The sequence below is a fragment of the Aptenodytes patagonicus genome, chromosome 4 (genome assembly GCF_965638725.1).
Source record: "Aptenodytes patagonicus chromosome 4, bAptPat1.pri.cur, whole genome shotgun sequence".
Taxonomy (NCBI): domain Eukaryota; kingdom Metazoa; phylum Chordata; class Aves; order Sphenisciformes; family Spheniscidae; genus Aptenodytes; species Aptenodytes patagonicus.
This window is the reverse complement of record NC_134952.1, coordinates 17,894,263-17,910,016: the sequence shown is the minus strand read 5'-3', so window position 1 is coordinate 17,910,016 and position 15,754 is coordinate 17,894,263. Positions and strand designations below refer to the sequence as shown.

The 15,754-nt window shown below is 36.0% G+C and overlaps 1 protein-coding gene across 7 annotated transcripts in view; it reads left to right on the top strand.

Annotated features, from left to right (window-relative positions):
- Window positions 1-15,754, top strand: part of LCORL (ligand dependent nuclear receptor corepressor like) — a 90,546-nt gene that overhangs the window by 33,082 nt on the left and 41,710 nt on the right. For all 7 annotated transcript variants that reach the window (XM_076336011.1, XM_076336006.1, XM_076336005.1 and 4 more), the window contains exons 3-5: window positions 5,348-5,427; window positions 5,681-5,810; window positions 14,990-15,244. In XM_076336011.1, coding sequence (XP_076192126.1) covers window positions 5,348-5,427; window positions 5,681-5,810; window positions 14,990-15,244 — 465 coding nt within the window. The remainder of the gene's footprint in view (window positions 1-5,347; window positions 5,428-5,680; window positions 5,811-14,989; window positions 15,245-15,754) is intronic.

Genomic DNA, 15,754 nt, shown 5'->3' with positions numbered 1-15,754 from the left:
GACCTTTGATATTTGATGCACCAGTGACTTTGTCCTGCAAATTAAATTCATGTTTATCTAAAATGTAAAGTTTTAAAACTTTTTTTTTTCCAATTCCCAAGAATGTCTGTCAGTAATGTGCCTGAATTTTTCAACAGTTGAAGCCTGTTTCCATGTTTAACACATTTGTAAAGTTGATTTTACTTCTGGAGCAACTGCAGAAGAGATGAAGGAGTGTTAGGTTGGGATGCCTACCTTACCCTTACTATTTTTGGTTCATTTTTATAGATACAGTATCTGTAACTTCAATAATCCCATTTGAAATTGCCACATTTTATACAAACACAGTAGAGGCAGACCTTATAGTATAGGATGCAAGGCTATTTCTCATTTGAGGTCTGAATTGCATTTTAAAGATTAATACAGAACTTGAGTGAAATTTGTTATAAATCTTTCCACTGTCATAATTTAAGTGCAGATAATGAAACTAAGATACAAAGTAAATAATTTGCCTTAGTTAACAAAATATATGGTTGGTAGAATCAGAACCCAAGTTTTTAGACTCTTAGTGACATGCCTAAATCACTGCATCTTGTAAGGTGACCATTTTTCTCATCATAACCACTGAACCAGTACTGTTAACATGCAGCATTATGCCTCAGTAGCAAGAGTGTATGTTTCCTTGAAGAAACATCAAGAGATTATATGGCTTTCTTATCCAGAAATGTGTGAGAATCAGCTGAAATACATGTCACTTAGAGAAAAAAATGCTATTGTATCTTACATGGTTGGTTTTATCTATTGTTTATAACATAGAAAAAAAATTAATAATGTGCATAAAATGTAACATGACTATGTTAATTGATACATTCCCTCCTTAGTTCTGTCTTGAAATAGAATTTGATCTATAGAGAAAATTATTGTATTCTCTCAAAGTTGCTTGAGAGAATAACAAATTGTAATGACAAATTTAAATGGTAAAAGGTACACTTCAGTTTACTAGGTTCTCTTACTTTTGAAAGAAAATAACTTGTAAACCTCAGAAACTATCTTGCTGAGAAGCCAAACTACTTAAACTGAAATAGCCACCCATAACAATAGATAGCTACCTGAAGATGGAAGATTTTCTTCATTATCTTGAAATTCTTATATGGTGTATATGTAGGACTTACCTTGGGCTTGCTTAAATGGTTCTCGTCACTTCCATTATTCAGCACCAGGTTTTTTTCCTGACTGTTTTGGTAGTGCAGCTTCTGGTTGCAAAGGTGTCAAGTTCTGTATCTTGGCATCTGACCTTGGTCATGCTCTGAACCAGCTCCAGGCTTCTTGTGTCATTGAATCCTTAGGGCTTTCTAATCCTTTGCTTATACCCATTTTTAGCTAAGTAGATTCACATGTAAATTGTTATTCTTTACATTCTACTTATGGATATTTAGCTAAACTGTTAGAAAGCTTTTCTTCTAATCATCTGGCATGTGTGTATTTTCTTTTTTGGGACTATGTGCTGGGGTTCTATTCTTTTATGGACAGAGGAAAAACAGTGGGAGAAAAACAGCTCTCGTATTCTTTCTCTGCCAGGAAAAAAACCTATACAGGACGAAAGGTTTATTTGAGGATGTGTTTTATTTTTCCTTAGGTTGTTCTGGAATATTTGTTGATATATAAAGTAATGGAGTGAAAAATTGTATTAGAAACATGAATCTCTAATATCATTGAAGTTTTTATGAAATTAAAAAGATGAACATGATAAACACCTCAGATATTCTAATGTACTTATAAGGAAGCAGTAGTGACATATAAAAAGGAAGGGGATGACTTGTTCAGAATTGTGACAAATAGCTGGAAAATTTATTGGGACGTTATTACAATAGTGCAGAAAATACTGGAAAGTAAGGGTTGAATTTTTTTAAGCTATCTCATATTTAGATTTACTAGGCAATTATTTCACATTTTAAGAGGTAAACATGGCATCTGTTCAGTACTACAGATGTCCGAATTGATTTGTTTAATTCGGCATGACTCCTTGGGAAAACTGGTTTGGGGAAACAGATATGAATGGCTTAAGGAATGAAGAAAGGTGGTAGTTTTTGTCAAAGTTCACCATTTTATTCTTAAAAAATGGAAATAAGTTTAACAGCTTTATACTAAATGACTTTGGTTTCAAGTAATAATCTGTACCATGCTTAGTATTAAAATGCTCTTTGCGCAGTCTTAACTTTTTCTCAGGGGCTGGCTAGTGTTGTAGATTGTCAGCAAATCTTTCATCAGCTGACCCCAAGCAAGATAAAATGGGGAGGGGAGATGATCATAATTCTAATGCAACTAAGAGAAAGTTTGTTCTGCTTAAAGTGCCATCTGTGCCTCTGATCTTTCTGAGACTATGGTTGTCTATCTCAGTATGTTCCCTGTGGTGGTGACCTGGGACTGTTGAATGCCTGGCATTTGGTGTATCTGGTATACATCTGCTATCTGATGGCACTTCTGCTTAGCTCACTGGCACACTTAATATGTTATGTTGTACATGGTTTATACTTCTTTAGTAAATCTTACTAGATTTATTCTTTGAATAAATCTAGTGTTCTGCAGAGCTGATGCTTCTCAAGGTTTGCTTTTTTGGTGACACACAAGGATTGCTCTCTAGTTAGACTTTTAACAGTGGAACTTCAGGATTCCAAGGCAGAAGAATTTCTCTGACAATATAAAACCTGTCTTGGAGTTATGTGCAGAATCTCAATGTTCATAAGTAGATTTATTGTGGTTGCAAGGAAAACTATGAAAACATGAACTTGTTCTGAAACAATAGTGTGGGTTTTTTTCATCTGTGGACACCTTAAAGGAATAGCTCTAACAGGCTGGGACAGCTAGATTAATTCAGCAAAAATAACTCATTATCTTTTGTTACTGTCCAGTCAAGAAAAAATCCCATGTCTGTTTTTGATCATCAGCTGTCCAACTTGTCAAAACTGCTGGCTTGCATCCCTGGAAGCATATAACACGTTGTTAATACAGAATTCTGTTCTAAATTAGCATATTAGAGCTGAGTAAACTAGGTTTAAATAATAATACAGAGTTACTTGGGTTATGTTCGCACTCCAGAACCTCATTTTTTCAGATTCATTTTACTTCTGATGGTGCCTCTGTAACAATATATTTAAGAAAGAGTAAAAGCTCAGCACTTTGAAGAGGGGGAGTGGGGAAACAACCTTGCAGGCAGCAAGGTCAGAGGAGGAAGAGGGGAGAGGAGGAGGTGCTCTAGGCACTAGAGCAGAGATTCCCCTGCAACCCCTGGAGAGGACCATGGTGAAGCAGGTAGAACCTGCAGCCCATGGAGGACCACATCAGAACAGATATCCACACTGCAGCCCATGGAGGACCCCCCACTGGAGCAGGTGGAGATGCCCTGAAGGAAGCTACAGCCCATGGAGAGCCCATGCTGGAGCAGGCTCCTGGCAGGAATTGCAGCCCGTAGAGAGGAGCTCATGCAGGAGCAGGTTTTCTGGCAGGAACTGCGGGCCTGTGGAGCAGTCTCTTCCTGAAGGACTGTGCCCTGTGGGAAAGACATATGCTAGAGCAGTTTGTGAAGAGCTACAGCTGTGGGAAGGACCCACACTGGAGCAGTTCATGAAGGCCTGTAGCCCGTGGGAAGGACCCCACGCTGGAGCAGGGGAAAAATGTGAGGAGGAAGGAGCGGCAGAGAGGAACTGTTATGAACTGAGGACAGCCCCTCTTCCCCATCCTCCTTGTGCTGTTTGGGGTGGGGGAGGAGGTAGAAGAGTCAGGATTGAAGGAGTGAAGTTGAAGCCTGGGAAGAAGGGGTGGTAAGGTGGTTTTAGTTTTGCATTTCTCATTATGCAAATCTGTTTTTATCAGCAATAAACGAAATTAGTTTTCCCCAAGTTGAGTCTGGCTAGCCTGTGACAGTAATTGGTAAGTGATATCCCTGTCTTTATCTTGACCCACAAGTTTTTCCATCTTACTTTCTCCCCCTGCCCTGTCAAGGAGGAGGAGTGAGAGAGCGACTGGGTGGGGGTTGGCAGCCAGGCAAGGTCGACCTACCACAGTGAAAGCAGATAATCTCAAGAACCTCCCTAACAGAACTGTGATTATAATTCAGTGGTATGGAGAAAAGGAGGAAACATATTTGGTAATTAATAAGGGGGGGAGGGGAGTTGTTTAGGTTGTAAGCACATGAGCTGGAAATGAACAGGATGGAGAGGACGTTGGGTGTTGTAGTTAATCAGGTTTGTATTCACCTGCCAAAATGCTGCAGCTGTGATAGACTCATGCACAACTAGGATACTGTAGGAAAAGTAGTGTCTACAGTTTAAGGAAGTTTGGTGTAAATGTAAAAGAAAGGCATCATCTTGTGATCTTGGTCACCCGTGTTCAGGAAAAAGGTGTTCAAGTTGAGAATGGTGCAGAAAAGATGGGGTTGAATCTCATGAGAGAAAACCGGGTGGATTAGATTAGCCTAAGCAAAATGAAGTGTAAAGAGGGGATAATGATGTTCTCTGTAAATACATCAAGGTGCTAAGTATCTAAACAGTTATTGTTTGTGAGTATAAGAACAATGTTGTCACAAAAGCAAACTGGAATAACTTGCCGTGAGTAAATTTAAACAAGAAATTAGGAGGTTAATTTTGACTATTAGCCCAGTTGGCTTGGGAAAAGCTTTAAAGCAATTGGTGGTTCGGGAAGAGAAGAGTATGTGGTGGAAAACGCAACTTCTGAAATGGAGCTTAATAACTTGTTTAAAGAAAATAGATGGCGTGTCTCCATTCGGTAGAAGGCTGGACTTAAACAGATCACCTATCTCAAGTCCTATATTCCCTCAAGACCAAAGTACGTCTTCTGATAAAACATACAAAGTTACTTTAAAGTTTTCTAAATAAATCAAATGCTACAAGTGAGTATAGGGTTTTGGTTTACCTGTAGTGATGGTATCAAATCAATTAAAATATTGTAAGTACAACACATGTAGCTCAAATGGTGAGAAGTCCATATCCTAATTCCTAGCCTAGTTTACTACAATTTTGCACACCTTTTGTTGAAAGGAATGATGACTGGAATTCAGAACGTTATTTACAGTATTCAGATGTCTCTAGTAACTGTCATAGGTAATCAATTGAAATGTATGAGTTTACCTTTCCTTTTAAGACAGGTGCCCTCTGCTATTTGAAAGTTGAGCCATGTGAGTCAGACAAGACTTCGGAAATGTCTGAAGAATTGAATACTACTGACTACATTGTACCAATAAATTCATGTTAGATTATGATAGAATTTATTTAAGAGAATTGTAGGATGTGTATTTTGTTCTCAAAATCCACTTTTATTTGTTTAAAACATCTAGCTTTTTTCTTCTTTTAAGACTGTGAGCCAGAAGAGCTAACTGACTGGTCTATGGATGAGAAATGTTCCTTTTGTAATTTACACAAAGAAACAGTCAGTGTAAGTATGAACATGATATCAAGCATGACTCCCCAACACCCATTTTTTTTGTATTAAAGTAAGAATCAGAGAATTGATACTGCATTTTGACTCAAGATAGTTTGGCTATGAGAGAGAGTGAGGTGGTTTGGCTTTATAGTAAAATATCTTTTTAGTGGTTCTTTTTCACTCAATAGCTCAATAATTTAATTGTATATTGTACTACCAGTAGACTAACTTCTGAAAGATGTTATAATCTTCATATGTTTTCTAGGATCGTGCATCAGTTACCGGTTCTTCACAGTCAACACCTACAGAGGAACTGTCATCTCAGGGCCAGTCCAACACTGATAAGATTGAATGCCAAGCAGAAAACTATCTAAATGCACTCTTTCGAAAGAAAGGTAATAAAACCATGTCTTTTATATTGAGAGATATGACACAAATCTAGAAGAATCGAATGATTTAGGGTTGATTTTGATTCTTAAGTAGTTTTTATTTATCTACTGAATGCTGTTTCTCTTCTCTATTCCTTCGATTTTCCTCAATCTTTTTCTTTGCTTACTTGAATCACAAATGAAGCACTACTCTTCCTACTTGCCATTGCCGTTAGTCCTATCACATTGTGTGTTATTCTCTTTAATCCCTGTTCATTATATTTTATAGTTGGTTGGGGTTTTTTACCATGAGCTGCTACTTTGTTTTCATGCCAACTTCAGGTGCCATTCTCTGGAATTTTAGGCATTTAAATATTTTCTGTTCCTAAACTTTCACTTCTAGTTTTCAGCAGGAAGACCATTTCAGGTGAGAGAATGTGTCTTACAGATTGCAAAATGGGATTTGGGATCTTCTTGCACAAAAGCTGCTACTTCAAATACATCCAAGTCAGAGGTTGAAACTTCTTGTCAAAATATAGTATTTAGTAACTCATTAATTCTTTGACTACCCTTGTTCTTTGGCACTCAGCAAGTTATAGCAGTGCATGAGTGACTGACAAGTCAGCTTGGTTCGTGCAAGTTACTTGCCTAGTCACTGTCAACAGCAGCAAAAATACTCATTTTCTTCCTTAAATTTCTGTGTAAAGAATGTGAATGCAGCCCTACTCAGTAACTACAACTTTCACAGGTTTTTCTTGGATTTATTAGGTGTACTTGGATGTCAAAATAGCTGAGTGTGACTAGGGTGACGGCCCTCTCATGCTCTAACAAAGAATTAGAGAGAGTCAGACACGTTGTCTTCCTTCATATAGGTGGGAGAAAAAAACAAAGTTAATATTATCCCCTTGACATTGCTGTAGCAGGAAGAGATTACTCTGCCCTTGCATCTGGGGTGAGTGGAATCTTTTTCTGTACGGGGTATCTGTCTGTTCAGCCTATGTTCTGCTTAAGGCTTTAAAGAACTTTAAATGGAGTGCAACAGCATTTTGAGTCCATCTTCATTCCTTGGCTTTCTTTAAAACCAACTATTTTCCATTTGAAATAAAATGCCTAGTGAAGTTGCCACCTCATTACTTCTGAAATTCTTACTATATTTTCATCACAGGCCCAGTTGCATGGCATCTCCCTAGGCAGGTATTTTAATTCCTTCAAATTTCTACTTCCTCAGATCTTTTTTTGGTCTTGACATACAGTGTTTTTCAACATTCGCCTGCTTTCTGCTTCTGCTGGAGATGCTGTCTTTTGATACTCCTTGAGAGGAACTTTTATCATGGGAGAAGTGAAACTTGGCATAACCTCACCTTACCGGAGTGAGTGACTTCTGTGAAGTTTTTCACAAAGAGCATTTGGCTTTTAGCATCTTCCTTAGGTTTTTTGATCTGCCAGATCAGTAATGCTAGGTTAAAAAGGTTTTGTCTATTGAAAAACAAAACCAAAGTCTCTTCCGATTGTGATTCTCTGAAGGACTTGTGTATTCTTGGGTAAGAGGTACTTTGCTGAAGAGTTTTCGAAGAATATTGCTTCAGTTCAGGTTCCAGCAAGGTCTCTTAAATTGTTCAAGTTATGCGAAGTGAAAAGGGAAAAAAAAGGAAAAAAAATTCTGTGTTAGCAAAAGGGCATGTGAAACCAATTTATGAGGTATTTAAGTAATTGTCTTGGCTTTGTAGGAGGAAGATGAAGAGTTTTACTAGGAAAATCCCAAGTCTGCTTTCTGAATTTTTGCAGGTTTTTGAGATCAGTTATCAACTTAGAAAAAAGTAATAAAAAAAATTCAAGTAATTGTTTAGCTAAGGAACAGTTCTTATACCTGGTACTAAAACAGATGCCCTTTCATTGTCAAAAAAAAAAAGTAGAATTCTTGGTTGGCTGTCTTTAAAATGGAAGTAACACTTGTTTCATTTGTTTTGATTGCAGGCTCCTCAAGATCATATACTGTCTCTTACTATCATAACTAGCACAGTTTCATTTAGGGCCTCTGTGAACAACTTCCAAGACTAGTGAGCAAATTTGAGAGTTGTGTTTATTGGTCTCATTATCCTTTTATTTTAGAACAAGTTAGTATATGGCTGAGTTTCTTAATTTGCAGACTGGTTTTTGGTGTTTTGGTTTTGGGTTTGGTTTTTTTTGACATCAGAAAACTAGTTCAGAAGATCTCGAAATGTGCAGCCATATTATATCATTGTCTACAGCACACAACCTTCAGGCATTCGTAGATGAGGATTTGCCTGTAGAATCTCAGACAAAGATGATGACTCTTTCCTTTTAAGAGGATGATAGAATTACTGCCAAGATGGGTAAACATTTGAGAGGCTATAAGTAACAAAGTCTCCCTATTAGGAACCTATCTTCATGATGTGTTTGTGAAAGATCAGTTTGGTAGGTAGTTGTCTGTAGGAAAGTCCTGTCCTCGGCAGACACCTCAGTAAAGCCGAAGTAATTTTTGTCATCAAACTTTGTTTCCATTAAACTATATATCTGAAACCCAGATGCTTTCTTCCTAAGTATGACATCTCTCCATTTGGTGGTGTAAGCAGAGTAGACTATGATACTTTTCCACTTACATAACACTAAAATATATCCATTTTCTTTTGTCAAAGAAGCAGTTACAAGGAAAAACCATGATGCACTTTAAAAAAAATACATATTAGTCTTTTCTTTTTCACTATGAATATTATAGAATGTGGCATATGTGATCATCATTACATGGCAGAACCATAGTTGTTTAAGAGCTTGATCAGACATTTTGACTGTGGATTATTAACTTTCTGGGTTTCTAGTGATCCACACTGCATGGAAAAAAAAGCTTCCAAGAACATACAATATTAATGTGACCTCTTTAAACAAAAACAAAAAAAAAAGAAAAGGTCATTTAAATACATTCACAGTTGTGAATCTGGTTCTATCTTCAGGACATGATCCACCTGGAGAAGATAAAAACCTGAAAAGCTTTTGTAGAAATTAAGGAATTGAGGCACAAAATCAGACGGAGAAAATGGTCAGGATGACCTGAGTCTTTCCAGATTCTCTGGGCAGTTCTGTCAAGTATCTTCAGTGCTGTGTTTTCCATACCAAAATAATTTCCCTGTAAGCTTTTTGAAGTTCTTCCTTGTTTCTAGGTATCTAAAATATTTCCATTCATAACTATGGCTTTCTTACACCATACCATGTACCTCCATTTAACTCTGAGTCCTCCTGTTCTTTGTTTAGTTATATCTCAGAGATACATAGATGTCACGAGCTGGTTATGCTTGTTGAACAGTGTATATTATTTGGCAAACCTATGAAAATGTAATCTTGCACACATAATCTCTGACTACAAAAAAAGTGTTACTTTCTGAGGTGTAGTTTTGAGATGTACACACTGCTTGATCCAATACCTGCAGTTCCTTTTTATTAATAATTTTAAGAAATCTAATTTGTCCTTTCAAAATCTGAGAGGTTTTCTGTAAGAACTGAGAACTCTGTCACAGCTTGTGCAGTAAATTTTTGTGACACCCTTGCTATCCCTCTTCCTCAAGTTCATCAGGAAAGAATGTTTAGCAGCATTTCAGCTGCTTTCTCAAGGAAGTAAAACATACTTTTTGTGTTGCCTGCCTGCCAGTGTTACTGTCTTCACTGTCTTCTGAATTTCTTGGTAATTTTCAACTACGTTTAAGAAAATCCTTAGATATGACTGTATGTAGAGTAATGAAAATTACCATCTGAGGAAGGAAAAATGTTGAATGTTTACAAAAACAGAAAACTAGAGTGAACTTGGCCCTTATTCCTTCTGTTTGTTGATCAGCCAAGTTAAGTAACTAAACTAATCATGATACATGGCTCAGAATAAATTGCCCTATTCTGTTTTTAACCTGCTGGTGATCTGACATGAGCTGGACAAGTTTATGGGTAGAGTTAAGAATATTGCTGGGACAGTTTGGCTGTTGAGGTAGGGTCGTTCTAGAAAACATGGCCTTTTTGTGAAAAGGGGAGATCTGGAGTGAATACAGGAAACAAGCTGATAAGCAACCGGGTGTTCTTAGTTCTGCTACTCACACAACAGGATTGTAAGGTGCAAGGGGGGTTGTGTGAATCCCCTGCTGATTTCCACTGCCTTTTGGTATTGTATCGGAAGAGAAATTAAGTCACTAGTTTGACTTTTTAATGAAAAAAATACCGTTTTTCAAGAAACAGAATACTATTGTGGAGCACTATTCTGGGAGCTTTTAACTCCTTGTCTATTGTCCTGCCAAATATACATGTAAGTCTGAACTCTTAGTTATCAGTCGTTACTTTGTGCATTGCAGTCTAATGATCACACATAGTGTCAATGTACAGAATAGTTAAGAATATGGATTTGAATAGTTACAAGGTGGTGCAGTACATAAACTGAGGAAGTCTTAATCCTAAATGTGAGCTTTGAATTAAAATAAATCATTGCAATTAGTCATAATTACACATCATCGTTATTACTGCCTTCTCTTGCATTCTGACTGTAATCTTGACAATCACAAGTAGAAAATACCAGATTCTATCATACAAACGTGTCATTTAGCCTTCTGTTATCCTAATAATATCAGGAGGTCTACAGCGATCTGAGAGAAACTAGAGGAACATCAGAGCTACCTTTTACTCCAAATCCTTAGAGACTGTTCTGCTGGGTTTGAACTAGTATGTATGTACGTACATACATGATCCAAGGAGTAAATAGAGCTGCCTTGTGTTTTAAATCAACTATGTGAAAAACAGAAGTTTAAACAGATGTAGGCATGTAGATTTAAAACTTTGTAAGTAGCTATAATCATGACTCCTAATAAAAGATCTTAGAATAAAAACTTTTTAGGTCATACAAAGTATATCTGGTGCCATCTGCTGATAATAATTAAGAAATATTTGCTAGTGATACTAAGCTCAGAGACCTAATACTTTTCTTACCCCAAAATACATTAAATTGCATCTAAAAATTTTATATGACTAATTACAAATTTCCCATGTGTAGTGAAACTTTACCACTGTGAACTTAAAATTACAGGTCTCTACATGTTTTCATTGCATACTTGTATAACAATGCAGACTTACAGCCGTTGAATGTAAGTAATTAGACTTTTATATAATACACTTCAAGTGCGTGTACCCTATTCTGGTCGCTCAGGAGTCTTATATTAATAAAACATTATATAAAAGTTGCATTTACCCTTAAAAAGTATTTTCTTTCAAAGATCTACAGTGTGAAAAAAGAAAATAGTATATGAAACTATATAACTTTTTCTTCTTTCTTTTGAATATCTAATATCTAATTTCTGTATAATATGGAGAGTTGTGGGAAATTATTTCTAACTTCAAAATACTCTAAATTACTTCTTCCTCATAATACAAGTTATGCATCCACAACTTCATCCTCCATTAGGAAGCAAAGCAGCATTAATAAGAATGGATCAAGAGCAGCTTTCCAGTACCTCTGAGGAGGTTACTGAGAAGACAGGGTCAAACTCTTTACAATGGTGCATAGCAGGACAATAGAAGATTTACAGACAAATTGAAATGAGAAGTTCTTTTTTATGTAAGGAAAAATGAGGACAGGCAAGCAGTGGAACAGGCTACCCAGAGAGGTTGTACAGTCTCCATCCATGGAAGTATTCAAGACCTAACTGGATAAAACCCAGAGCAACCTGATTTGATCTCATAGTTGACCCTGCTTTGAGCAGGCAGTTTTACTAGAGACCTCCCAAGGTCCTTCCAACATGAGTGACAATTTAATGACTTACACAATAGAACAGTCGATACTGAAGATGTGATAGCGACACTATTTGCATTTATGGCAGTTAAGCTTAGACTAACTGTGGTCTAACCCTGTAGATTGAATATGCGTTAGCAGCAAGAGCACTTCAGATGCACCCCTGGAGCACATCTTCCAGATTATATGCTCTGAGATACCATTGGTTTTTTTCCCCCCTCCTAGTACTACCTTTTTAGAATAAATTAACTTAAAATCTGTAAACTGCCAGTAGCTGTAGCAGTTGAATATATGAGAAATTTTGCTACATTTATTCTTCCATAGGGAGTATTTGGAAATTATTAGAAAAAAAAATAAAATTAATACTAAGGAAAATATTATAAGAGCAAAAAAAAAAATCCTTTGTTATTCCAACTAGGTCAGAAGATGACTTTGCTTCTAATGGAAAAGCAGGCTTCTCCTGCAAGTGTCTGAAAGCAATTCATGCTTGGATATTACCAGTGTGAAGAGTCTAAAATGGAATAGAAAGGCAATAGAAACTTGGCGGTTCTGAAGGAGTTTTGTCTTGCAGTTTTATAATAATTGATGCTGGGGATGGTGATTAATAAGCAGAAATTTATTCTAGGCTGTTGTGTTTTCCAGCTAATGGTAGGCATCCTCTGTGCTCTATGATCTTTTGCTTTTTAAAGGCACAGATCATACCAGGATGTAAAATAACTCTTTCCCATTTGCACTGATGATCGCCTGTTCTCCAAAAATCTTCCAAGTTTTTCTTGCGTGCATGCAACAAACTAATTTCTCTGAGCAGGGTCGTTCCAGACCAGATATCTGGTAGGCAATTCAGTGTTGGTGATGTTTCATATATTTCATTTTGTATGAGTTTCTTGAATACTGGCTGTCAAATTTTTGTTTGCTTGTGTTTGAGTTTGCTTTGTTTGCTGGTTGTTTTGTTTTTGTTTTTTTTTTTAAGCTAAGCTACTGATCAGTAGTTTTCATTGTCTAGAGCTACGATTCCCCTGTCATGCAAACGCTTAGTTTTGTTCCTAGATAATTCAGTTTTTCAATTCCATCTCTTAATTTTCCTTGTTCTTCTGTTATTTTTTGCATATACATTAGCATATTTACACCTGTTGCCTTACTGCTTCAATATCTTTTGTTGAATTTTTTTCTTTCCTTGTAAGTGTGTCTCTAGGATGATAAAATTCCAGTTGAATATTTACTGGATTCATTATTTAGGAATCGGGAATCGGGAAATACCAATAGACAAAGAATACTTGTGCCTGGGTGTTACATGATGGGGAGAGATCTTTTTCTTTGTAGTTACCCTCCATCACTTAGAATTTCACCTCATGCCTTTCCTCTAGAAACTTCTATCGATTTTAGAAATTTTGGTATAGATCTGGTTGAAAGATTATCAGAAGATAGAGCTTCAACCATAAGCAGACTTGTTTTGTCATGCCTTGGATAAGGTCTCTTGAAGCCAAGATGTCTAGCATATACTCAGTCTTTGAAAATGTTGGAGCTTCACCTTACCTCATAAAGCATTACTGAAGGGCCAACGAAAAGATATTGACAAGAAGCATCTGAACAGTCAGCTGCCCTCTTGTATGCTTTAGACGGCAGATCGCATATGTGCATGTTTGTAATTCCTTGCAATACTCTGTTGGTGAAAATGAATTCTCAAAATGGAATATGTTTTGAATAAACCTGAAACAAAACAAAAAAATCTTCTACGCATTCATCCTAAACTTGAGCAGCATTCTTTGATCAGTCTCAGTGGTCACTGTCTTGCTAGTAGATGGATAAAACTTCACTGGCATAAAATGCTTGAGCAAATATGCTGTGTGATCCTCCAAACTACCTATTAGGAAATTTACAGTTTGCATGCAAACATCTACCCGATCCAGTCCTTTCAGTTTCGCCACTTCCATGAAAGCAAAACTCAATTTATTGTCTGTCTTAATCTGTTTCAGACTAATTTAAGTATCCCAATAACTGCCACCATGTCCTTTGGCATTTCTTTCAGGCAATCAAGGCTGACCTAAAAGCTAATTCTTCTGTACCACATTCACACTTACTTTAAATCTTTAAATCTCTGTCCCTTCTTGATGAAATCTGTTTCACTCATTACCTGTGAACTCAAGGATGGGCGGTGGTTAAAACATTGAAAAGGATGTTGTTGTTTTGTGTGTGTGTAGAGTTGAAGGAAAGAAAGAAGAGTGGGATAGTGAAATGAGTACTACTGCTGCCACTTTAAGGAAGAACATAAATCTTTGAGTATGGGCAGTCATGCTTGTCTTGTGAAATGAAGTATTGCAGTCATCAATGCAGTATTACATTGATGAGTAACACAGCTTACTTTAAGTGAGTTTCTTAATTACATTGTTATTTAGGCTGAGTTACTTATCTTTATTTTGTTGATCTTTCTGGTATTTCTATTTATATTACGATTCTTTTTTCAGTGATTCACAAATGTGATTTCAGCTATGCTTGTTAATAAGAGGTTTAACTTTTTTCTAGCTGACAGATAATATTAAAATAGTCATAGGTATCTCATGTTTGATCCTGTTATTATTTTTGTGTTTTTAAAATGAAATGCTTCTTTCCATGGGACTGTTACATACACAAACAAAAAATAGGGTACATACAGTTTAGAATAGGAAATAAAGCTTTTCTCCCAAATGTTTTCATTGATAGCACTTTGAAAATGTCCTGGAAATGTCCTGAAAATCCTGTAAGATTTTTGAAATAAAAATTTACAACTTTATTGTAAAATTCAATTGTTTGTATTGCTACAATTTGTATGGGACATTTCAAGTATCATCGTATCAGTTTTGACATTGCAGTCCTGAATCTACAATGGGAATTATAATCTAATATATAGGTGAAAAAATTTTTTTCTTTTTTTAAGATCAGCTCTTCAAAAGTCCAGCTGTTCTATGTTATGAAAAGGACTAATCTATGGAACTGCACTTTAAAATTAATTATTTTTGTTATAGTTGTTTTTTGAAAGTAACTTCTTTATGTATGAATTCATAGCTTTATTTAACTTTCACTTTTTATTCAGAATTCTTATTTTCAAAACTGAAAATGAACAGTCTGCAAATGAAAATTCAGCTTATTTACCAACGATAAATACAGATTCTGACTCCCATACTTGCATGATTTATCTACCCACATAGTTTTACTTGCATGCTGTGACAGAAGAATAAGGTAAAATTTACTGATGTGTGCTAAACATGTTCTTCCAAGTGACCTCCAGTTAGGAATGCTCATAAGAAAAACTTACTAGACATCTGAATTAATGTTCATTACACATGTACTTATTACACACATTTATTGTGCTTATAGGAAGTATTTGTCTAAAGAAAAGTAATTAAGTTTGGTTTTTTAAATACATCTGTTGCCTATGTTGTTGTTTTTTTATTCCTAGATCTTCCTCAGAACTGTGATCCTAACATTCCCTTAGTTGCTCAGGAATTAATGAAAAAAATGATCCGTCAGTTTGCAATTGAGTACATTTCAAAAAGTAGCAAAATTCAAGAGAACAGAAATGGTTCATCGTTTGAACCAACTCTGATATGTAAAAGTATCCAAATGAACCAAACGGAAAACTCCCTTCAGGAAGAACAGGATAGCCCTCTAGACCTCACTGTGAATCGAACTCAAGAACAGAATACTCAGCAAGGTAAATTTCTATATCTGTTTATCTGTGTTTTGCTGTCATTTATTACATCTTATTCCCTTAAAAAAATAAATGTCTGTGCCAACTATCTATATGTTTTGTCTTTCCAAAGTAGTAATCAGTGTATAGGAAAAAAAAATTACCCTGTATAATTAAAATGAGGTTGAAGGAAAATTGGCATTGCATCAACTTAACACTTAAAGAAAACTCATACATTTTCCTTTAAACCCCAGGAAAAATGTTAAGAGAACTATTAAAAAAAAAAAAAAAAACAAACCAACACATTCTTTAAGAAACGTTTTTCATATTGTGTGTTAGCAGATAAATATTCTCATTTCTGAGTGCCTGCGTTAAATAAGTGGCATTGGAATTTCTCAGCTTTAGAATACAGAATCTAAGTTACCTTACTTGTGGCAGTCACAGGTAACAGTGGTTCAAGAAATGGCTGTTAAGAAGCCTTCTGAGAAAAGAGAAAGATACTGGAATTTCAGAGAGCAAAGGTCATTCTGTCTG